Genomic DNA, 25,556 nt, shown 5'->3' on the forward strand with positions numbered 1-25,556 from the left:
TGATCATGGTGATCTAGATATGTACCTGCATTCAGCTTGTATTTCCACAACATAAAAATGGCAAGAAATTTGGAAGCAACCCTTCTATTTATATTTTTGAATAATTTAAGAAGTCATGGTTGTAGTTCCTTGAAAGTCTGATTGAATTCTGTGTGTCCATTTGGGCCTGAGCATTTTTTAGACAAAAGGCTTTTTATTACTGTTTTGTTCCCCCTCTTAGAGTTCTGTTTAGGTTGTTTATCTGTTTGACTTTGGTAGTTTGGATGAACCAATAAATTTACTCATTTTTTCCAGGTTTTCCAATCTAATGAAGTACAGGTTTTTAAAGTATTCCTTATAATAATCTACATTTCTGTGGAGTCTGCTGCAGTGTTTCCCTGCTCACTTCTGATTCTGTTAATCTGGATTCTTTTTTTTTTTTTTTTTTTGGTTAGTTTCCTCTCTTGATCTTGTTTATCTTTTCAAAGAACACCTTCTTAGACTTACTGATTCTTTGAATTGTTTTGCTTCTATTTTATTAATTTGTGTTTGGTTGGTATTTCTTGCCATCTGGGTTTGGGCTTGGTTTGTTCTTTTTTCCCCCAAGTTCTTGAGTTTAACCATTAGATCATTTATTACTACTTTCTGATTTAATATAGGTAGTTAGAGCTATAAACTTCCCTATTAAAAAAGTGGCCAGAGGTTTTATTGCATTGTGTTTTTATTTTCATTTGGCTCCATGGACATTTTTATCTCTTTCTTGATTTTTTTTTTCCTTTGGCCCATTCATCACACAGTAATGAGTTATTTAATATCCTTATTAGAGTTGTGTTTGCTGTTGATTTTAAATTTTATTACATACTAGTTGGCTAGGATACATAGAATTTCCAGTTTTGCTGTGCTTATTAAGGTTTGTGTCCTGCCATATGATCTATTTTAGAGAAGCTTCAATGTACTGCTGAGAAAAATGTACGTATGTATATATGTGTATATACATGTATCTATCTATCTATATATATGTACACACACACATATACAGAGAGATATGTTTTGCTGTATAGAGGTTTTTGGTTTTTTTGGTTTTGTGTTTTTGTTTTTGCCCAATAATAAAACTGCTGAACAGAGTGATGGAAGTAAGACTTAGAGTTTAAAAGAGGAATGAGCACAGCCAAAGCAACTCTACAAAGAAAACAAGTGATTCAGGGAAATATGAGCCACAAGCACACACACCAGGGAGATCACAAAATGACCACAGTCCACACACCTTCCAATACGAGCTCTTCCAGCTTGCAGTCTCCACTGAGCAATTTAGGTCTCATTCTCTGGGGAGTTTTTCTTTAAATGTGACTTATGTTTTCTTTTCCAGCTTTCACTATCTTTTCTTCATTTTGAATATTTAGTATTTCTGATCTTGTCTGGTTGAGCATCTGTGTGCTTTCTGTCTCTGTATGGGCGTGTCTTTCTGTCTCTGTATGGGCATGTCTTTCTTTAGTTTGGGTTTTTCTTCTATACTCTGCTCAAGATCCGATCAATGGTATTGACCTGAGATTTACATCTGTAACCTAAAGATTTGTTTTTTTGGTGGTGTCCCACATTTCTTACATATACTTTCTCATGCTTAAAATATTTTCTTCATATTCTTTTTATTTGATCCAGGTCCTGTGGTGGTTTGAATGATAATGGCCCCCATGGGTTAATATGTTTGAATACCTGGTCCCCAGGTGGTGTCACTGTTTAGAGTTAGGTGTGGCCTTGTTGGAGTTGTATCACATGGGCAACTTTGGACACTATTAAGTCCAACTTTCAAATTTTGAATTATATTCATTTCATTCAGCCATGTATTTGTATTTTCTTAGCCATCACTCAGATGTTTATTGTCCTCTTGGAGATTCAGTAAAGTGTTCAGTTCTCCTTCTTTCAATTTCTTAAAGTCTTGATAGAGTTTATGACTGTTCTTTAAAGTCTGTGTCCTGAAATTCATCTAGGTAGTAAAGAACACTTCTATAGGACTAGTAGGTTTGATTGGAAATGTGCTGTCTTGGCCATTCATGTTTTTTGTGATTTGGCCTGGGCATGTGGACGTCTTTCTCTGTATGTCTGATGTAATAATATAGACTTCCTTAGACTGGGCCAATTAAAGAGATGTGTGACCAGAGGTGGGCCAGGTAAAGCTGATGGATGAGCTGTTTAATTGGACAAAGGCTGACAAATATGGCTCCCAGACCCTGGGTCTGGAGGTAGGCCTGAGAGTGTGCAGAGAGGAGGACACAAGAGAAAAGGAATACTCACCAGCCAAGTGTGGCTCACAAGCAAAGCAGACTTAAGGCAGTTGAAGGGGCTAGTCCTGGGAGTGTGGAGATGGTCACGGGCAGGGAAAGATGGCCATATGAAAGAGGGATCGGAGAGGGAAGAAGAGACAGCTCACAAAGAGGAACGCTCCCATGGGTCTGAACCAGGCTTTTGGGTTAGGGAAAAGCAAGACAATGGGAATGAGAGGCTTGCCCAGCAAAAGTGGTTTGCAGACCTTCCGTATGTTCTGAAAGCTTGTGATAGCTGATCTTAGCTGACACTGTAACATACCTGGGAAGAGGAACCTCAACTAAGGAAATGCTTCCATCAGACTGGTATAGGGGCATTTCTTGATTGCTAATATCAAGTCCTTTGTCAGTGCTATCCCCAGGCAGGTAGCTGGACATAAGCTAAAGTAACTATGATTTCTGCTCAAGCTCCTGCCTGGAGTTCCTGCCCTGGCATCGCACAATGACAGGCAATAAGCTAAAATAAACCGTTCCCTTCCTAAGTTGCTTTTGTGTTTATCACAGTGATAGAAAAAAAAAATCTAGAACAAAGATCCAATGGGTTATCTAGTGTTTGTTGTAAGGTCCCCTTTTCATCACCTAACCAAAGAGAGAAAACAACATTCATAAACGTTAAACTGTTATTATGTCTAGTTTGGTAAGTTTTAAATGTATGTGACAAATGGCAGATTATAGAGTATAATTTCAAATCAAACCTCTGACACTCAATTTTTAAAGGCAAATCTATTACCTTTTAGATTCTCGTTGAACACTTCTACTATCTTAGCATGTACACACAAAAACAATGCAGCATCCACAGGCTGCAGCATCTAGATAGTGGTCCATGTGATAGGTAAATGTTTACCCCCGCATTTTTGTCAACGTTCCCGTGTTGAACATTTTCTCCCTTCCAACTCTACAGAAGCACGGTTCCTAGCACAGCTCCTTCACCAGCAATACCACCAAGTACACTTCCTTCAATGAACTATTCTGTCCACACAAGGTTCCGTGACGTAAGCACCCTCTCAACCCTCAGTCTCCACCTCACTAGAATTGCTTCTTGTATGCATGACATTCCACAGGTATGTGTGAATGAATAAACAGTTCAAGGGCTTAAAATTTCTCTAATAGTTAATCATTTTATTAAAATTAACTCTTAAAAACAGTGTCAAATAATGCCAGACCAGTCTACTTAAATAGGCCAAACTAAAATAAAACTCTAACAAATAACATTTCTTTTACATATGTATTTCACAGCATGAGTACACATTGCCTCCAGAGAAAGGCGCTTTATACCGTCATGTTTACTATTTACCACACGGGCATTAAACATTCTCATTACATGATGAGACAATTTGCTGGTAAACACTTAAACACACACAGACACTGGATTCAATATTGCAACATATTTTTGGTCATAACGAAGGAAATACATCAAAATATGACACTGGCTAATATTTTACAAGCAAATAATATTTAACGCTGCATAGTTTATACAATAGGCTGTGGCAATAAATAATATCACCAATCTCATCAACTGGCCACAAAAAGCCTAACATTCATTTAATTGGTATGAAATATTCTATTGGTGTAGTTTCAACATAGCTTTAAATGTGCCTTATTAACCTTAAATACATGAAAAGAAAAAGTACTAAACTAGACTAAGAAGGTATGTGTTGCTTAACTACAAATACACCATGTCTAACATATTACATTCCTGACATAAAGGCAAATACTTTAATAGAAAAACTAGCAGTCCAAAAAATGTCAATGTGCAAATTGTGAGGAAAACATTGCATTTAAATTTGCACTCATTTGCAAGTTACAGTACTAGCTCAGTATAAACACTAACAGGAGAACATACTCAGCAGGGAAGAAAGAGAGTGGCCAGGCCTGCTCCACAGTTAGGAAGTGTTTCTGGTGGTTTAGCGCGTCACACCCCGGGGCTAGCCTTCATTCAACACGAGACAGCAGCATGCTCCATCCATGATGAGAACAGGAAGGAAAACGTGAATCAGCAATGTTTTCTTCCTCCATTTGGTATAAAGGCCCTGCTCATTACTGTAACTGTTAGCTAACCTCAAGTGTTTCTGAATCAGGTTTATTACATGATGTGAAGAATAGCTTCCCTTCAAACGATACAAGGTAGGGTTTTTATGTTTGTATTTTTTAATACGTCAGTATAATGACAAGGTACATGCATTCTACCAACCTGGGTAGGCAACACTCAGAGTAGAACCCAGCTTGCCTCAGAGTCAAATTCCACAGAGACTCTCTCTGTTGATTTCAAGGTGTTGACTGTCATGGAAAGCAGAACTGCCTAATTCCTACATTATACCTGTTAACTGAGAGGTAATTAAAATAAACCCCAAGCTCTCAGACTACAGAATGTCAAGAATTCTATTAGGGATGTTAAAAGCACTGGGCAGAACCCTGGTTTTCAGCGTGCCATCTGCACCACAAGAGAACAACCGATTGTCCTGGCTGATGTCAATCTGCATGACCCCAGCTCCAATGTTCCGAAATATGGACTGCTTAGCGTGTTCACTCTTAAACGAATGAATCAGGCCATGACCTGTCAATCTCCATACCTAGTTAAAAAAAAATATGATGAATCATTAAAAGGAGAGACCGAAAGTAAAAGAATAGCTCTCACTTCTGTTCCTTGGTGCAACTAATTAGATCAAAGCCCAACTTCCTGCTGACTGCTGCTTTCCTAGCTGTCTACCTAACAGGAGGTGACAGTGCCACTCACATAATTCATATCCTATCTTAGATTTACTGCTTCTCCAAGTTTCTCTCATCATATTCTCTCTCTCCCTCCCTCTCTCTCTCCCCCTTCCCACTCCCCCATGTCTGTCTGTCTGTCTGTCTCTCCCTCTCTCTCTCTCTCCCCCCCTTCCCACTCCCCTGTGACTGTCTGTCTGTCTCCCTCTCTCTCACACACATACACACACCCCTCTCTATGACTCAGCCAAGTATTAAATTCAATAAAATATGTTTCCACCTGAAACTAGGCTCCAAGACAAAACAAAAGAAATATGGTATTACTTCACCCACCTGGAAACATCCCTTCGTCTATGAGTACTGAGGACAGAGGTAGGTAAAAAAGAAGAAAATTCCAAGGTACTGAACTAATTTTGCTAAATCCACCCACGTGTTAATTAAACCCACAGTGGGCTAGTGGCATATCTTGTTAGCTCGTGCTTGCCTAGCACCGTGATGTCCTGAGGTCAAATCGTCATCACCAAACCAAACCAAACCAAACCTCACTTTACTCAAAATAAAACCCCTTCGTCTTAGTATTCTGTGATAATAGGACCATCATCACAGAACCAAGAAGCCAAACCTTGCACATGTTAAGCAAGTATTCTACCACTGAGGTGCATCCAGCCCCTTCTAGGCTCATGGTAACAGTAGCCGAAATCCAGTGAATTGGATTAGCTGGATTTCCAAAGCAGAATGGTTTAGAAAGAGCCACGGAGAAGTTAAGAGTACAGTGGGGTGGCATGTCAAGGACATCTAATACTCCAGAAGGTTTTATTCAATGCCTCCATTTCAGAGTGCAACGGTTGTTTTTTTGTTATTGTTGTTTTGTTTCTAACAAGCAGTCGAGACAGCAGGAATAACGTTTAGTGTATTCTCACCTCCTGTGCTTACTTACTTTTATATTGCCTTCTGCTGAGCCTGTAGTGAAGTATTCCTCACAGGAATCCAGAGCCAAAGCCTTAATAGCTGAGTCGTGTGCCTGGAAGGTGTGCATTAGCTGTCTCTGTCTGATGTCAAAAATGCAGATGTAGCCTTTCCTACCCCCAGCGATCAGGAGTTGTTGCTTGGGGGCATATTGGAGTACTGTGGCACCATGGTCATGACAAGTAAAACCTGAAGGAAAACAAAACACACCAGGAGACTTTCCCAAAGTGTGCAGCTGGTGGTCCTGATGCTCAACGTTCTGGTGCTCACTGCTCACTCTTTCCTTCCCTGCAGTGACTTGTGAGAAAGTGGATGTGTTGAGGCTTTGTCCCCAGCTACTGGATTCAGTCACCAAGAGATGACAGCCACGAGGGGCTCTGGCTTCAGTTCTCCTGAAAGAGTCATACTTTGATGGCATTACTGGGAGTCCTTAGAAGGCGGGCCTGGCCCGGGGAACAGAGCACTAAGGCCCTTACGCTCCTTGGGAGTGTATTTTCCTACTGCCTTTCCTGTTGCGCTACTTCCTGGCTCCCTTGAAGGGAGGTGGTCTGCTTCATCACGTGCGCTCGGCTGTGAGGCTTCATTTCATCCCAGCACAGAACACGCAGAGGGAAAGAAGCCCCTGAAACCCTTAGCCACACTAAACCCTCCTTCCTGTGTCTGTCAGGTATTCTCTTGCAGCAACAAAAGGACAAATAAAAAACTCTAAACAACATCCATCTTTGAAGTCACAGAATTTCTGAAACCCTGCACTTAAAGTGCTAAGTCATACTAAAAACCAGTTTCTACTCGTTATATCAATATGAAACATGAATAGAAAAAGGGTGTTTAAAATGTCCTGAGTTGTGTGCCTCACACAAACTATGGAAAGCATCATATATGGAACAGCACACTGACCCTCATTAATACATACTGCACACATGCTAATTTCTAGCATTTTTAACAGCACACAGAAGCAGGAGCGCACAAGAGGATAAGATTCTCAGTGGTGCACACACTTGTCACTACCCAGCACCATTAACCTCACCGGATGCTGGCCTCATCCAAAGCGCCAGTTCTAAGTAAGAGGCTCATGCACCTGAATACTTTCGTCCACAAGCTAATAAGACGACCTTCTGCTACAGTTCGGATAAGCGTGCTCCAAACATTTCTAGCCAATGGCATCATGGGTGGTATCAGAACTTTTAGAAGATAAGGGCCTTGTGGAAGGAGAGTAGGTTCCCATTCTTCTTCCCTTTGCTTCCTGGCAGTCATGAGAACACCTTCCTTCACTCCATATTCTCTCCATAAAGTACTTCTCTGCCACAGACTCAAAGGGCAAACATCCAGGGGCTGAAAGTGCTAGACAAAATAAACCTCTTCTCTCTGTACTCCTCCACATCAGCCTGTGAGCAAACACTCAGTTCTTGAAGTAAAATCAAACCTAGCGAACATTCCTTCATAACGTGTCAAAGAATCACCCTTTAACTCACCGTGAATGAGGCTGTTTCCAGGTGAGATTAATGTGTCCCAGAGGCATACGTTTCTTTTAAAAAAATAATAAAGTAAATCAGAAACAATTATTCAAAGTCACCAATAAGAAAAAAATTTGTCAAGAAAAATATTTTTACTTATTTGAGATGTCCAACTAGCATGGGGGTGGTTTATCTCTTCTAAGAGTTTATCAAGTATCACTTTCATAAGGTCCCTGTCATTGTCCCCCAGGCCATCTCTCAGAAGAGAAACTAGGAAATGACTTCCTCAGCACAAGGGCACTGCTAAATCCCTGGGAAGTAATCACTTCAGGTTAACAGATCTGTTCATAGTGAGAGAAGACAATGTAAGGAAAACTGCAAATGATGACTTCAGCCATGTCACACGCACATCAGAGCTAATGGACTTTACGATGACTGACTGCAGCCATGTCACATGCTTGTCAGTGCTAACAGACTTTTGATGACAGTCTTTTTAAAGACTGTCACTTCAGCAAAAAAATGATACATGCTACTACAGACTACATTAGGATAAATATTTGTTTTGTTTCTGGTAAGGAATGCTATGGTGAGGATTATAAAACATAAAACATCCCTTGGATTAAAAAAGAAAGCCTACTAAATAGAAATCTTCACTTTCTAGGAAAGACAGCATTGTGCTTAACTTTTTCTTACATTTCGTTCCCGTCAACCTACCTATTGTCATTGGACTGTCCAGAGGTTGCAACTAGACTTGAAGAGGTGATAAATGCAAAGTCACTTGTGGCCTTACTGTGGCACTGCCAACTCTATAGAAAACAAAATATAGTCAATATTATCTAAAAATCCAGTAGCAACTGAAATGATAACAATGTTCCACCAATAATGTGTAAGACTTTTGAGTGATAATATAGACTTAAAATGTTTATGGTTGTTGTTTTTGGTATATGATCTTGATCAGGCTCAGGTTGCTGTAAACTCATGACCCTCGCCTTCCCAAGTGCTGCACTTCCATGCCTGACAAGTAGAGTTTCTTAAACTCAGTACGAAAGGGGGAGGAGTGCATCCTCCGGGGGCCGGGCCCCAGCCTCCTCCAGACTAAACAGTCTACCTCTGTTGCTCAGAACCTAGAGCCACACTATGTGCTTAGCACTCAGGACCTGCAGGCCACTGTGCACCCAGAGGCCACACTGCCAACTTTTCCTTCTTTTTAAGTAGAAGAAAAAGACACAGCACTTTAAAGAATTTTAATGTACAAAAAGAATAAGTCAGTGTGAATTAGTTGTGACTGTTCCTCCCCATTTCTAGTCCTGCCATGTTTTTAAAGGCTAGTACTAATTTTTTGAGCCTATAAAGTATTAAAAGTTGTAACAATATAACCATGCTGATAAGTTTTTGTTACTGGAGGAAGCATTAGGTTTGTAATCATGTTCCCAATTCTCGGGTAAAATAGTTTAAAATTATTTTCATATCAGAAAGTCTTAAGCTATTTAAGAATTCAATAAAATAAAAAACAGAGCTACAGATCAGTGACTACCCACTCAGAGAAACATCCCGGTGGGCTGCCCACATCCCAGCTCCTCTCCTGCCAACATCAGCATCCCCTAACCCGAGCCTATCGCCGCCCTGCACCTGGCTACTTGCTGTGCCCCAGCCTCCAGCTAGAGCAGAGACTCCCGCTCTACCAGAGACCATGCAGACAGAGGGAGGTGCAGGTAGGCTTCCCACCCACGAGACTCCCCGACTTGCTTGGCCGTTGCCTACTCTATCTCCAGTATCCCATTTTCCCACTGGGGAACGGCTCTGCTCTACCAGAGACCAAGCAGACTAGGAGGAGTCCAGGCAGACTGTGCACCGTCCAAACTCTCCAACAGTCTCACTAGCCTAGCGTACTTCTACCCTCTCGGCTGCCTTGCCCAGTCTGCAACTGGGCAGACAGAATCATTAGGCTTGTGTCAAAGCCTATACTCCTCAGAGCTGGAAAAATGGAAAAGAAAAGGGGTGGGGCAACTAGGAGGAGAGGAGGGAGGGGAAACTGTGGTCAGGATGTAATGTATGAGGGAATAAAAATTAAAAAACTTACGTAAGTCTCTGAAACCTCTAAGCTCTCAATTAAAAGTTTACCATAAAGATTTAGTCTAGAGTAAAAAGTGATAGCAAGAGGATATACATATTTACATATTCCTCTGATAATATCCAAGAATTTAAAAATTGGAAAAGGCTGACAAGATACATTGAATTAAAAGTTATATCCTTCTACCAGGCATGATAGCTAATGCGTATCTTTAACCCTAGAACTCAAGAGACAGCGTCAGACAGATCTCTCTATAAGTTTGAGGCCAGGTTGGTCAACAGAGCAAATTCCAGGCCAGCCTAAGGCTACATACCTTGTCTCAAAACAAACAAACCCCAAAACAAAAACCATTTATTTTAGTTGGGCAGTGGTGGCACATGTCTTTAATCCTAGCCCTTGGGATGCAGACACAGGTGGATCCCTTAATTTGAGGCCAGCCAGGTCTAAAGACCTAGTTCTAAGACAGCCAAGGGTATACAGAGAAACATTGTTCTGAAACAAACAAACAAACAAAAAACCCCAACAATTATTTTTTATTGTTTGGATTATAAGAAAAAAAAAACACAGGACACAATAGTATATGAAGTAGTAGACATAAAGGTGAGTGTCTGTATTATCAGTTATTTGGAAGACTGAGGCAAAAAGAACATTTGAACCTAAGATTTGAAGGTCAGCTTGGGTTACAGCAAGACCTCACCTCAAACTAAATATATGAACTGATGAAAGACATTTGATTAGATTAAAAGCTCAAGCTATTTTAACAGCTCAAGTTATTTTAGTGCTGACACCTTGACTAACTTGACAAACTTTATATAATAGTATAAATCATAATGAACAACAACAACCCAGGGAAGACGACGCGCTCGCCACCTCCTTAGGTGTGCTGTGGTTAAGCGAGTACTATGATCTACATACAGACTCCACCTTGGCCAGTCTGTGCTGCTTGTGCTCACCGAGCTCTGCAGTGCTCACAAAGGCACTGGTAAAAGTGGTCTCACTCCTCAGAAAACTGGACACAGTACTACCGGAAGATCCAGCAACACCTCTCCTGGGCATATACCCAGAAGATGTCCCAACTGGTAATTAGGACACATGCTCCACTATGTTCATAGCAGCCTTATTTATAATAGCCAGAAGCTGGAAAGAACCCAGATGTCCCTCAACAGAGGAATGGATACAGAAAATGTGGTACATTTACACAATGGAGTACTACTCAGCTATTAAAAACAATGAATTTATGAAATTCTTAGACAAATGGACAGATCTGGAGGATATCATACTGAGTGAGGTAACTCAATCACAAAAGAACTCACATGATATGCACTCACTGATAAGTGGATATTAGCCCAGAAACTTAGAATACCCAAGATACAATTTGCAAAACACATGAAACTCAAGAAGAAGGAAGACCAAAGTGTGGATACTTAGTTCCTTCTTAGAATGGGGAACAAAATACCCATGGAAGGAGTTAGAGAGACAAAGTTCAGAGCTGAGATGGAAGGAAGGACCATCCAGAGACTGCCCCACCCAGGGATCCATCCCATAAACAGCCACTAAACCCAGACACTATTGCATATGCCAGCAAGATTTTGCTGACAGGACCCTGGTATAGCTATCTCTTGTGAGGCTATGCCAGTGCCTGGTAAATACAGAAGTGGATGCTCACAGTCATCTATTGGATGGAACACAGGGCCCCCAATGAAGGAGCTAGAGAAAGTACCCAAGGAGCTAAAGGGGTCTGCTACCTTATAGGAGGATCAACAATATGAACTAACCAGTACCCATCCCCAGAACAGTGTCTCTAGTTGCATATGTAGCAGAGGATGGCCTAGTTGGCCATCAACGGGAGGAGAGGCCCTTGGTCTTGCCAAGATCATATGCCCCAGTACAGGGGAATACCAGGGCCAGGAAGTGGGAGTGGGTAGGTTGGGGAGCAGGGCAGGGGGGAGGGTATGGGGGACTTTCGGGATAGCATTTGAAATGTAAATGAAGAAAATATCTAATAAAAAAATAAGAATAATAAAGACATCATGGCAGTCTACAGTGCACTAATCTAAAAGGAATATTTGTATCTCTCATATGTAATGAAGGAGTTGGAAAGGAAAACATGATCAAAATACATTGTATGAAAAAGACTTCTAATAAAAAAAGTTTTAAAAATCTATATACTTTAGAAAGGACAATTTAAAAGCATTTCGGTAATCTATCTGAACTCAGACGGCTCAGAGCTTTCTGAATCTCCATTTACTTATACAATGTCAAAAATTCCACCCAAGCCTGGAGAGTTCAGAGGTTAAACTCGCATGTTATTCTTCCCCATATCCACATAGAGGTGTGAACCCATCTCTAATTTCAGTTCCAAGGGATCTAATGCTCTCTTCTGACCTCTGGGAGTGTACATACACACATGCAGGCACAATATAAATAAGAAAAACACAAACATAACTAATAAAAAAATGTAAGACCCACACAGGACAACAAAAGCTTTTGTATGTAAGCCACAGCCCCGCCACATGAAGGCATAGCAGTGTGTGTCATCATATTAACATGGTTGTGGGTAGGTGTGTGAAGAACTCTCAGGGTTAGATTACCATCCGGGAAAAAGAAAAAATTCTGAAAGAAATTAGTACTCAGAACTTGTTTGAATTTTAATTATGTGCTTAATGAAATTCTACTACTATGAATTTAGTTCTCATAAAATAAAAACATTATTTAAAAAAAAATCGTTTCCAAACTGGATAAACGTACTGTTAAAAGATACTCTAAGTTGGACCACACAGAGAAAAACACCCACAGCTACCCTTTAAGGTAAAAAGTGAAAGTTGTTTGTTGTTTCGGTTATTTCTGTCTAAACTGAGGATATAGATGGATGGCTCACGCTAGGTAGAACTGTCATTTTCCAACAGGATAACTACTGAGAGCCACCACTAAAAGCAGACACTTACCAACAATATGCTCTCTGCATTCACTCTGGAAATGTGAGTAGCACTTACCATGTAAGGTTTAGGATTTGATGCCGTTTGGTTAACTTGCCAGATACTCAGAAAACCCTCTCCATCTGCAACACCACACTGTAAGAAGGACATGAACATCAAACACAGGCTTTCAGAATTCTTGCCAAAAGTAAAATAACTATGACAGAGGTTTGCTCAGACCCCACTTCACAAACTCCTCCTACAGCTGCCCCTGTGCTTCCTCCCCACAAAGGCCAAGTGCCCACCTTCCCTGCCATGTTCTAAGTGTATACACACACACACACACACAGAGCCTTCCTTGTCACCTTCTAACTGGGCATCACACACACCCTGCATTCCCCTAAGACTCCACAACAGAGGGAAGGAAAAACTGGGTGTCAGTAAGACTCTAGCAAGCTGGCAGACACTAACAACACTGGGGAAGAAGTCATTTTCTTTCACAAAATGCTGAAATGAATGACTGGTTAAACTGTACTAAGTTTTGCAGAAAAGAGGCTACATAAGCAGAATTCAGCAAACAGCCTGCTCAGTTTAAACCCAGCGTCATTAAAATTTTTTGATACAGTTTTAATAAATATTATATACTCAGGATCCAGTTATTTTTGGATGCATTCAGCACTAACTCCCATGAACAAACCTTGTTGCCTTGTGAATTAAAATATAATCTAGTGACTCTTGCATTGCCAGCTTGACGGAAACAGACAAGTTGCTGAGGTCGTGTCCACTCAAACATTCGAACACTGCCGTCCTGGGCACCTGTGAGATCTAGACACAGAAGGTGAGCAGTAAGAAACTGAAGGGTTTTAATAACTAATTCTTCAAAAGACACTTCAAACTCTTGGATGACAAACAAAACACTTACAGTACTGATGGACGGGGTGTGATGTCATTCTCTTAACATTATGTAGATTCCTTTTCATGAGCTTTTAAAAAAGGAGGAAAATGGGTTTACTTTGTGCATTGATGAGGGAGGAGGAAGGAAGGGCATCAGAGCATCCCCATGAGAAGCTTTAGCTGAGACAAGCCCTGCTGAGGGGTCTGACATGTTTAGTATACACTTCTGCAAACAGAAGCAATCACTTACTGGTACAGCCCTGCCCTGTGAAGACATTACAAACAACTTCATCTAGTGACAAAGGGACTCTCTTCCAACTACCAGCTCCCTGACCACCATCAGGCTGACTTTGGGGGTGGAGCTGGGGGATCTGGCTAGGTAGCCCAGGCAGGTATCCTAGAGATAGTTACAGTATGAAGGACTAGGACTCCTTCAACTATAGTGACCAGGAAGAATTAGCATTCAGTGATCTGAGGCAACGTTCAAACTTCAAAATGACTTGAACTCCTCTCTGACCCTGCTTTGCCACTGTGTCTCAGTTGTTCATCTGGAGGACAGTAACAGCTACTCTCACCTGTGGCGGATATGCAGAAAGCATACACTGGGAAACTCAAAGCAAACTAGTCTCATTTTTAGGATAATTTCTATGTCAAGCAACTTTAACACACTCCTTGAGGAGGCCACACTCAGAAAGCATACATGTCAGGAAACAGAAGACATACCACAGTAGCCCCAGTGCTGGTCTGTCCACTGCCTAGCCATGGCAGAGATGGAGGCGGGTGTGGCTGGCTTGAGGAATGGGAGGCTGCACCAGGCTGGTACAGGGTTGTGGTGGAACCACGGTAATCAATATCATCTGAACTGTGGAGAACAGTTGCATGTTACTCGGAAAGTTTATTCTCTTTTAACAGAAACCCAGCTATACAGATTGTATACAACCATAGAGATTCTTTTTAATGGCATCTCCGTTTTCTAAAGACACAGATTTAGGAAGGGTTTGCTTTTTAAAAATAATTTGTTCTTTGGCAATTAAAATATTATTTTAAAAATAGAATAAATACTCGTTGAGTAAAAAACTTAGACACAAATCTAAATCTAGCCAGTATTAACACTTTTTTTCCCATTAAACAAAATATAAACTCAGTCTAATATATTATCTATGTGAGCAGCTTTATTGCTACAAAATTAGAACTAATGTTTACCTTAAAGTATTTTAACCCTCCTTGAGTATTTATACACAGTCACTGGTTGCTAGGAAAGGGAGAGCTATTTTCTCCAATGGCACAGCATTGGCAATATACCAATGGTTCTATAAACAACCATAATTAAATTCGTTTGCACCCGCGCGTACACACACACACACACACACACACACACACACACAAGAACAACATGAAAAGAGAAGGGGGCTAGCTGAGAAGGAAAAGGTATCAATTATGAATAGGGAGGATAAAGAGGAGTAGCAGTAATATGATCAAAACATTATGTATGTATGTATATGTATATATACATATATATTAGAATAGCATAATGAAACCCATTATGTATATTAATATGTAATAAGAACTTTAAAAAGTATTTAGCATAGATTTGAGTAAACATAAATATTAAGTGATTTCTTATATACAGGTAGCCCACATATCAAATTACTTTATTTTACATTAATTTAGTTGCTTGGTTTTTATTTCTGTGTATGTGCGATGGCCTCATGGAAGCTGGAGGCTGAGGCAGGTGCCTTCCTCAGTTGCTCTCCACAGTGTTCTTTTGGGGCAGGGTTTCTCACTGACCTAGAGCCTGTGGCTGGAAGGCTGGAAGCTCCTGAACCTGCCTCTCACTGCCCTGCAGTGCTGGGGTTACAGACACACTGCTCTCGGGTTTTACAGGGCGCTGACATGCAGGGAAGATCGTCATGCTTATGCAGCAAACACTTCGCCAACACAGCTCTCTCCACGCCTTCATTTGCTTGTTTAAAGACAAGGCCATGCTATGTAGCTCACACTGGCCTTGAACTTGACAGCCTCTTCTATCTGCCTCCCCCAGAATCACAGGCATGAGCTACCATGCCAAACTATGCCCTCCTCTTAGATGCAAGTGAGCCCAGAACTCTTGCATCCCAGACAGGCACTAAGCTAAAACCCTAACCCAAAATTATATTTTTAAAGAAACAAGAAATAAAATTTTAAAGCTTTCTTCATAGCAGGCATGGTGGCACATGTCTGCGGTCTCAGTCCTTGAAAGGTAAAAGGTAGAGATGAGGAGTCCACGCTCACGTGCGTGGTAGGCTAGAGGGTAGCCACATCTCAAAAGCTTTCTCTCAAAATGCCAAAATCAAGTTAAGAAAAAAATCTTAAAACATTAATTTTTATTGCATACAAATGTGGATGCAAGCGGATGATGGAGCTGTAGACTACACTAGATGGTTCCATCCACTCTGAACTCTAACTGAAGCCTGGTTACAGACTATCAAAAGAGAGAACTGAGCAAGGACAGCAGCCCTGTGGACAGTCCTACGGCATGAAATTCCTAGCTGGAGAATAGCAACAGGAAAAGCAAACATGTAGGAAAAACTTAAAATTAAAAAGTGCTGCAAAACTCTTCAGATGAAAACTAAAGTTGTGGACATTTTTAGTTGTAAAAAATATGCTTTATCCAAAGTAATACTTAACAACACTGGAGGATTAATGTGACCCTATCTCAGTCTGTAGATGTCTGCATACTACTTTTCTACTTGAGCTGTCCAGACCAGTTCAATCACTGACTACTATATAACTCCTGTTTCCTTGAGGTTAAATGTCAAAGTTGCAGTTTTAAACCTTAGACCCCCTGTCAGAGACTAGTCTGATTTAAATACTATGAAAGTTTAGTGGGAAAATTATGAGTAATTTATAAATTTAGTATAAATGAAGCCTTTTATTGTCAACTAATAATAAATTACATTTATTCCTTGCATAACTGAAGAGGTATATCTTTCTCATCTCAACCACTTAGCAGGTATTTGCTAAAGACAATGGCATTTATTTTTATTTGTTTGTCTGTTTATATTTTTGGTTTTTTGCGACAGGATTTCTTTGAGTAGCCCTGGCTGTCCTGATCTAGCTCTGCAGGCGAGGCAGGTCTCCAACTCAGAGATCCCCCTGCCTTTGCCTCCCAAGTACTGGGATCAAAGGCATGTGCCATAACCACCCAGCTGACAATGACATTTATAATTACCCCTCATGAGCCACACCTTTTCGACTCTCTGTCATATTCTTCTCCAATCCATATATATGATTGACAAGCCAGTAGAGAAGTGACATCGAGTTCTTGAACATCATGTGTTGAAGCCAAAACAATTTCATTACAGTTTGCCTATGAAGCAAAGGCAGAATAATGATTTGGCCAGTTTCACTAAAAAGCAGAGCATTGTCTAGAGTAACCACAATGTTTACCTTATTAATAGAGAATGCCATGATCATGTCAGATTCCTTATGAATGACCTTTGCCTTCCCTCCTGGGTAGCCCAGATCAGCTTCGACCTACAAAACATTGCTGAGGGTTAGTTGTCACTGTATGACTCTCCACAGACATAAGCATCCCACAGGATGACAGCTGGGTAAGGAGAAACTGTAGTAGCAGCAGGAAGAGTGGAGGAGCATTAGTGTGTTAGGAATTAATTTTAGAAATCTGCTCCCATGTTCTGAAGCTCTGTAATCAAATACCCCAATTATGAAGAGTCCCAATGTGATTGCATGGTAATGATTAAAATGTTTTCACAATTTATACATTTACGTTAGCTCTTCTAAAATGTGCAAATATTCTGTAATAAGTGTGTGTGTGTGTGTGTGTGTGTGTGAGAGAGAGAGAGAGAGAGAGAGAGAGAGAGAGAGAGAGAGAGAGTTTTCCTATGAGTGAGTGTATGTCTGTGTGTCTCTGTGTTAAGAGACACAGTGAAGGGCAAAGTCATAGGAAGTCAAAGGAGAGCTGTGTTATGAAACACTTTAAAGGAAAGGTTAGGAAATTGGAAACAGGAAAAACCCAGAGAGATCAGGGAGAAAAGAATGGAAAATAGAACAAGTGAGGCATCTTGAGAGTCAGAGATAAATGGGAAGCAAGAGAAAAGAGTCGAAAAGAAAGACCAGTTGTGCTTTAAGACAGTCTAGAAACTATGACAGAAGTGGAGATGAGAACAAGAAAGAACTCAGAGCAGAACAGAGCAGAGCAGAGCAGGACACAGGGTGTGTCCTCTCCTCTGTCTGAGAGCAAGGCCTCTTGGTCAGCTGGGCAGCTACGGTTAGCATTAGAAATGAGGGGTTAGCTCCGAGAACTCTGAAAAGGGAGCTACAGAAAGGCACAAGAGACTACCTTGATGTGGCAATCTTCTGCTACGGAGTTGTGTTTGACCTGCTCCACATGTTCTTCTACAGACTATATAACACCACACCGTCACAAACACAAACCACATGCATAAAATGAAATAATAAGAATGAAAAATTTTAAACTAGAATAGTTATCATACAAAGATGATAAAACTGACTTCAAAAAATTAAATTGAATAAAAGAGTATCAGATCAACAAAGCAGAACCATCCTAACTAAAGTTATCATATACACATGAAACATAAAAACTACTTCAATTAAAACTTACTATTTGTATACCAATTTTCTAACTTAAAAGTTCTTAAATATAAAATCTCTAAAAATAAGACCTACTTCTTCTAATGTTGTTTTATACACATGTACATATTGATATACGTGCACATGGAGGGGGAGGTCCTGTGGAGGACAGAATTCAACACTCAGTATCTTTCTCAATGGCTCTCCATCTTATTTTTTGAAACAGGGTCTCTCACTAAATATGGTCTCATCATTTATCAGCCAGATTTTCACATCTGCCTGTCTCTTGCACCCAAGTTCTAGGGTACCAATGTGCTGCTGCACCTGGACTTCTTTGTGGGTGCTGGTGGTCTGACCCGTCCTTAGACGTGCACAGCAAGTAATTCCCTGCCTGAGCCATTTCCAATCACGTTATCAGTTCCCATCCACCTCCATTATTTTAACAGCCTTGAGGACTGCACCCACAGCCTCTCGAATGCTAACAGATACTACCTTCTGTTTCACTGAGACCTGGGGCTGGAGTGCCAGTGCCACGCTGGCATAGCAGCAGAGGTCACCAAGCTCTGCACTCATCACTGCTGGGTTCTTACTCATAAGCGGATCTGAGTAACCATGTAACCAGATCATTCTCCTTGTAATGAGAGGATGAGGCATAGGAAGAAAGCATACTTGCTTGCTCCCTGGTGGACAAATCCTCGGCAAGGTACAACTAGAAATGTTACTCCTCTACTGCATTAACCACAGAAGGCATGATCAGAACCTGAAACTTCTCCCCAGTGTTCCTGATGTGACAATTTTAGCCTAACAGTCCATTCAAATCCCCTGACCTTTCTTTAAGGATCACGGGGGGGGGGGGGGGGGCTGTAGCAACTGACAATGACACACCCAGGAAAACATGTGAGTTGTTCTACTCTGAGAACAGCTAACTCAGTGAAAGTCAACCACTGAAGAATGGCTTGATAAGTCAACCAGCTGGTTTGACACATTTAACAATTTGACTAAAGCTTGATCTATGGACTATTTTTCTTTAACTTATTTGATGAGCTATCTTTTTACAGTATGACAAGAATTTCAAATCATGGATTAGCCAACATGTCAGTTTGTGTCTTTTATTTTAGTTCTTTACATTTTTTACGTGTGTGTGTGTGTGTGTGTGTGTGTGTGTGTGTGTGTGTATGCATGCATGTATGCATAGATGGATGGATGGATGAATTTTTCAGTGTGTATATACCACATGTGTGAGGGTGACCATGGAGGCTATAAAAGGTGTCAGATCTCCTGGAGCTGGAGGGAAAGGTGGTTGTGAACTGCCAGACATAGGAGCTGGAAATAGAAGTCAGGTCCTCTGAAAGAGAAGCAAGAGCTCTTAACTGACGAGGTTTTTGGTTGTTGTTGGGTTTTTTTTTTCTTTTCTGTTTGTTTGTTCTCATTCTCTCTCTCTCTCTCTCTCTCTCTCTCTCTCTCTCTCTCTCTCTCTCTCTTCTCTCTCTCTTCTCTCTCTCTGGCTCTGGCTTTCTCTGTCTCTCTCTGTGTTTTAGGGATTTTACTGATCAATTTATCAAATAACAAAATCCTACTCCACAACCAACAAAGATAAAGCACACCTGTTAAAGATTTTATTTCAGAGACTAGTTATTAGTTTTTATCTTGATTTAAATATTTTCTAAAATTCTTTTCTTAAAACATTTCAACAGATCTGTACTTCTTGATACAGTAGCCACTAACCATGTAGCTACTCAAAATTAAACAAAATTGGAGCTCAGTCATACGGGCCACATTTCAGTGCTCACTCACGTGTGAGTGGTGAGATTCTGCAGGGTGGCACAGATGGAGAGACTACACAATACTAGAGAAGAGAGTCCCTTCATTCAATATACAAAATTCAAAAGGAAACTGACAAAAACTCTCTTATCTCAACTCCAAATTACATCATACTCCTACAAAGTACCTGCTCTACCTCTGCCCCACTGTGGTCTTCCTAGGGAGCCCTGCTGGAACTCAGGCTTGGCCTGCTGATCCCAAGACCACAGAGCCTGCTGAATATGACGGGAGACGAAGGATCTGTATGCTACAAACTATATCAAGAATTAAGACACAGTTTTTATAAACTGTTAAGTTTAATGATTTAAAGAACTAAACATTCAGGAAATGTGGCCCTTTAAAGATTTGGCTTTTGTGAGTAACTCATAATTGAACAATCATCTTTCATTTTATAGCCATTTCTTAAGATTCCCACACTGTATAGAATCAGCATCCGTCACCACTGGGAATGCTACAGCCAAAGGCAAACAGTGTACCTCTGAGTCCCCACTAATACACTATCGGTAATTCCAATGCCATTAGAGGCTCATTAGGACTTGAAGGATTCACTACATCTCCTTCTGTCTATCCTTAAACACAGAGAAAAGACAAAGCTCTTCTTAAGGACTGGCCATGGGTACCATCCATGTGCACAGACAACTACTGAACAAAAACGAGGGTTGTAACTGCTGCCCTAGGCATGGGACAAGGCTCAGCAGTTCTACACTCGACCTTGGGAAGTTGCCTCAGACAGACAGTTCCTCTCCATTTTCACCCTTCTAAGTGAAATACAATTCATTTTTCTCCTCTCAGACTGTGCTTGCCAAGCCTTTAATTGTCTGATGCTGTTCTGCATGCTCTTCAGTCTGCCCACTGCCTCACTGAAGGCACTGAAGTGCTGAATAAAATGTCTTCTAAGGGTCCCTTGCCAGCATCTAAAGCCCTGATTCTTCTTGACTCACACATGCAATGCTAATGATGGCTTCTTAGTCACCAGGCAAGACTAAACCTGTGACTAACTTTTTTTAGATTGCCTATCCATTATCTTGCTTTTGGTATTTCTGTAGTTTATTCTTTTGCAAAATTTTCTTAAATTTGTTGTTCACTGATGTTGGAAGGGTGGCTCAGGAGTTAAAAGTTTGTTCTGCTGCTGCAGAAGACCCAGGTTCACTTCTCAGCACCCATGTCAGAAGGCTGGGAACCACCTTAGCTTCAGTTCCAGGGATCAGAAACCCTCTTCAATTAAAAGCAAAAAACAGAAAACAAAAACAAACCTGTTCATTTACAAACTAAAGGTGAACTACATGCTTAAAGGGTGATGTTGTAATTTAAATTACATATTTAGAGGATCATATCAGAGTGCAGCCGTTTGTATGTTAGGTCCCTGCATTTACTGCAAAGTTATTATAGGTGACTGTCCAACAGCAGTTATTTAAGGGGATTACCAACTATCACTTGAACATGTGATTTACCATGGAACTTACACTGTTTCGTTGCTATGAAATAGAAATACGAGGTTTTATAAAAGCTCTCCACAGCTTAATAAGCTTTGGCTACTACTCAGATGTGTAAAAAATAACAGACAAGTCCTATCCAAAAATAAAGTTTCACAATAAGTCAAATACTAAAAATCAGGTATATTAAGAAAAAAAGAGACTGAGGAAAAATTACAACAGAAACAATACCTCACTCTGCTTTCTCTTCTTAGTGAAAATGTATCTAATAAACGTCTCTTGAAGAACTTCCTGTTTGACAAGGAAATGCCAGAGTCGTTTGACTGGAAGTGCAGATGAATCCCGGGATCTATCAAATGAATGTTGACAAACCAAACAACTCACAGTAAACACAGCATTTGCAGACACTTTCTTTAACTACTCCAAATTCATTCAAATAACACAGCTGTAAGCGAAACAAACCTTCTCACTTATTTCACTCTTAATTTTAGTTTTCCTGAAAATAACTACTTGGCCTAGTAATCCATTTTCCAATGACACTAAATGAACTGGGGAGGAAAACTAACAAGTGACTCGTTATTTTCTTTTTAAAATTATACTTTAGGCTTTTCAGATAGTAAAAGCACATTTGAAAAATATAAAGTAAATGACAGTATTTTCAATTATTTAAGGCTATCAGTTTGGTCCTTCAAGCTGGTGAACACTCCTCCTGAACATGAGTGGTTCCTTCAAAACAAAGCAAGTAGCCAGCTGCTTAATCTATTTTGACATTATACATGGTGTATGTCCAGATATCACATACTGACCCATGAAAAATCATTTTTATTTACTAGTTAAAAGTAACTTTTTATAGCTGTGTGGATTTTATTTCTGATTCTTAATCCTAATCCATTTGGTGGACATGAGTATGTCTTTGAAAGCATGCTGCTCAGCAAAGCAACAATAAAACCTTTCTTTTTCCTTTATTAACTTATTCACAAAAACCAATAACAATAATTGCATATATTCATTGCTATTAAATCTCCCCCAAAAGTAAGAAACACAGACAAAAATAAAGGACTATTTCCCTATTATAGATATCATTTATAATTTCCTGAATAAAGTGTAAGACTATTCTGAAGGCGACCGGCATGCTCTGGTAAGCCAAGCTCTACTATCTCCAGAATTCTAAGACGCTCCTTACTTGAATGGAGTGTTTTCAGGCTCTAACATGGCTTTATTGCGGAGAAGAGCTGGCCCAGCTCCCACTGAGAGGTCAGTTGGGTATGTGTTGACATAGTTAGGGGGTGGACCTTCAAAGTGATCCATTTTCTCCTGCAGAATCTGTTCCCAGTTCTCCAAGTTTTTAATGACAGCAATTCCTAGCGGTGATGTCACAGGGAGCTCTAGAGGGTAAGAAAGTCAAGTCACTACATGCCTGCAGAGTCTAAACTCTTGGGGCTAGGCTTCTAAAAATAGACATCTCAGTTTTGGGAGAATATTCTTTTTTTTTTTTTAGATTTATTAATTTAATATATGTGAATACACCGTCGCACTCTTCAGACACACTGGACGAGGGCACCGGGTGCCATTACAGATGGTTGTGAGCCACCATGTGGTTGCTGGGAATTGAACTCAGGACCTCTGGAAGAGCAGTTAGTGCTCTTAACCACTGAGCCATCTCCAGGCTAGGAGAATATTCTTAATCTTAGTCTTAATACTTTCAACAAAATGGAAGACAATAAAACGAACAGAGAAAAGAGTGCAGCTTTCCTGTTCTGGATTCTCACTCTTTCAGTCTCCTGGGCAAGACTGCAATGCTTTATCAAATTCAAACCATAGGCTGGAGCATGTAACAGAGAAGACTTTGCAAAATATCTAATGCAGTATTTTAAAAATATTGAATAGCCTTCTACATGGATTTTGAACATTAATTTGATAGCAATTTATTATATTTAACAACAATGACTTTCAAATTCCAAACTTACCAGAGAATTCCAGCCCAGCAATAGGAAAAAAATTCTTGATATTGTGAAGTGCAAGCTTAACCATTGTCAAATGCAGAAGAGCCCAGCTGTTTGGGAAAAGAAAAAAACAAAACAAAAACACACTTATCAACCTAGAAAAGAATCACAGGAAAATAGTAGTCATGTCCCCTAATAACTGTGTGGTCCAACTCAGAATAGCTGCCTCTGACTTTTATTACATAAAAGTGAATTCTTTATAGTCACTGAAATATAAAACTTTAGACCAGACATGACGGTTCACACCTTTAATCCCAGTGCTTAGGAGGCAGAGAAAGATGAATCTCTGAATTCAAAGATACCCTGGTTTACACAAAGAGTTCTAGGACAGCCAAGGCTATGTATAGAGACTCAGTCTTAAAAAAAAAAAAAAAGAAAGGAAGGAAAGAAAGAAACTTTAATAATATATCACATTTAGAATATATAAAAATTACTTAGTAGAAAAACATTTCTCATACTGTCACATAGAATCTAAATAGCATATCATTTATTGATATGTTAAGTTCCAAAAGTGTAAGTAACATTTTTTTCAATAAACTGTTTTATAATTTTAATGGAAGCTATTCTAGAAACTTACCTGAAAGGTAAAAAATTCCTAACTTGAAAATATATCATGTTTTATATAGATTCATGGTAATGTTAAAACATACAAACAAACAACCTGAGAACCAGCATGGTGGCAAATGTCTTTAATACCAGCACTTGGGAGGCAAGGGTAGTTGGAGTTTGAAGCCAGCCTGATCTATAATAACAAGTTCTAAGCCAGCCAGGAATACACAGTGAAACTCTGTCTCTATTTTTTATTTTTAATTTTTGGGTTGTTTGTTTTGTAGACCAAGCTGGCCTATAATGTACCGAGCATTCCCTGCCTACCTCTGCTGGAATTAAAGGTGTGCGTTACCTCATCCAACCACAAGAGTTCTAACTAATACTATGGTTTTTTTCTGAAAAAGAAGGTCAAAAGAGGATAGGGGCTCATTTACCTATAAGAATTAGGATCTTGATGCTCCTGTATTTGTGTGTCTGAAAAAAAGGCATCATCTTCTTCATCGTCACTGTGCACACTTTCATCAGAATCATATATGACACCACTATCAGACAAAGGGAGAAACGGCTGCAAGAAGAAGAAGGCAAAGCATTGGTATAAATATGTAATTTGATAATATAGTAAATATAGACTTTATACACTGCATATTTAAAACTTATTCTAAGCACTGCTAAATTATTTAAACATATTTAAAATTTTATTCTGATTTAAAATGCAATATTAAATGCAATTGTGTCAATCTGAGCAAAACTTTCTTTTGCAGGTTCTGGATTTACGAAAGTCAAAATTACCAGGGGAAAGTTGTCTTAGATTCAATACAAGAACTGTGTAAAGGAATCTGAAGCCTGCCCCTCACTCTATTCTATACAAACCAGAGAATTAAAACCTAAGAAAGAGTGACGAGTTATACTTTTTCCTGTTTTGTCTTCTCTCCTGTGTCTTTCCTCTACATGCAGGCCAGAGCCCAAGTGTGCTTTTTCTTGTATTCTGGGCTTCCTAATTCTTTCTCTGAAGCTCCTGCCTCCCTGTGGTAGACAAGCAGCCACATGGCTGACCTCCATGTCTACCTTAAACAGTATGCCTGCCTCTCTTCATCTTCTCTATCTCCCTCATAAAAGCTGCTAACAAGAGCTCTAGTTTGTCCTGGAGTCTCTCTTCTATAGCTCTACCAAAAGTGTCCTCCACCCTCCTTATTCATGAACAAGACTAAGAAGCCCGAGAGGGTGCCTGATAACCTGTTTCCCCATTACATGCAGTTGTTCACTCAAAATAAGTGGGACATTCCAAAATTTCTAACAGAATGTGGTAACCATGAAGGGATTACAAAGCAGTGACCAAGCTCCAGGGCTTTCTAAGTCATCTGACTGAGATTTCATACTGTAACTGCAGCCACTCCGATGGCTATCAAAGGCCTGCAAGTGAAAGTTGGTGGTCTTGTTCAGTTGGTGGTCTGTCTTGTTCAGCCACAGAGAGGAAAGGAGTGCAGGGAAAAGGGCGAAGGGGGAAAGGAGAAAGGGGAGGGAAGAGGGAGAATACAAGCAAGAGCCCAAAGAATAGATTCTCCTGTGAGCTTACGGATTCTAATGGACTTTAATGCAGACATTGTAAAATGCCCTTTGTTTCTGTATCCTCCTGGTTTTCTACATAGGTCTTATAATGTTAAGCTACTCTATTAACTTATGCCTGCTCCTGGAGAGATGGACTCATTCTCTCTGTTTGAAGGGCTCTGAGGTCATCACTTCTCTCTGATTCCTCTCTTGTCTTATTTCTCCATCAAGGACTTCGTTTCCTCCCTATACCTGGTAATTATAAAAATTATAATTATAATTATAATATAAATATAATTATAATTATAA

At 40.0% G+C, this 25,556-nt stretch overlaps 1 protein-coding gene across 4 annotated transcripts in view; it reads right to left on the minus strand.

Annotated features, from left to right (window-relative positions):
* Positions 1–3,512: 3,512 nt before the first annotated feature.
* Positions 3,513–25,556, minus strand: part of Dmxl2 (Dmx like 2) — a 135,911-nt gene continuing 113,867 nt past the window's right edge. For 2 of the 4 annotated variants that reach the window (XM_029542783.1, XM_021205950.2), the window contains exons 30-44: positions 24,137–24,267; positions 23,118–23,203; positions 22,334–22,535; positions 21,382–21,499; positions 17,646–17,708; positions 16,733–16,819; positions 16,531–16,652; positions 14,027–14,165; positions 13,332–13,392; positions 13,107–13,234; positions 12,488–12,565; positions 8,138–8,229; positions 7,442–7,494; positions 5,941–6,158; positions 3,513–4,867 (exon numbers count right to left, since the gene is read on the minus strand). In XM_029542783.1, coding sequence (XP_029398643.1) covers positions 4,658–4,867; positions 5,941–6,158; positions 7,442–7,494; positions 8,138–8,229; positions 12,488–12,565; positions 13,107–13,234; positions 13,332–13,392; positions 14,027–14,165; positions 16,531–16,652; positions 16,733–16,819; positions 17,646–17,708; positions 21,382–21,499; positions 22,334–22,535; positions 23,118–23,203; positions 24,137–24,267 — 1,788 coding nt within the window. In that variant the 3' untranslated portion in view covers positions 3,513–4,657. The remainder of the gene's footprint in view (positions 4,868–5,940; positions 6,159–7,441; positions 7,495–8,137; positions 8,230–12,487; positions 12,566–13,106; positions 13,235–13,331; positions 13,393–14,026; positions 14,166–16,530; positions 16,653–16,732; positions 16,820–17,645; positions 17,709–21,381; positions 21,500–22,333; positions 22,536–23,117; positions 23,204–24,136; positions 24,268–25,556) is intronic. The other 2 variants (XM_021205952.2, XM_021205951.2) reach the window with 1 other exon arrangement.

The sequence above is a fragment of the Mus pahari genome, chromosome 10 (assembly GCF_900095145.1).
Source record: "Mus pahari chromosome 10, PAHARI_EIJ_v1.1, whole genome shotgun sequence".
Lineage (NCBI taxonomy): Eukaryota > Metazoa > Chordata > Mammalia > Rodentia > Muridae > Mus > Mus pahari.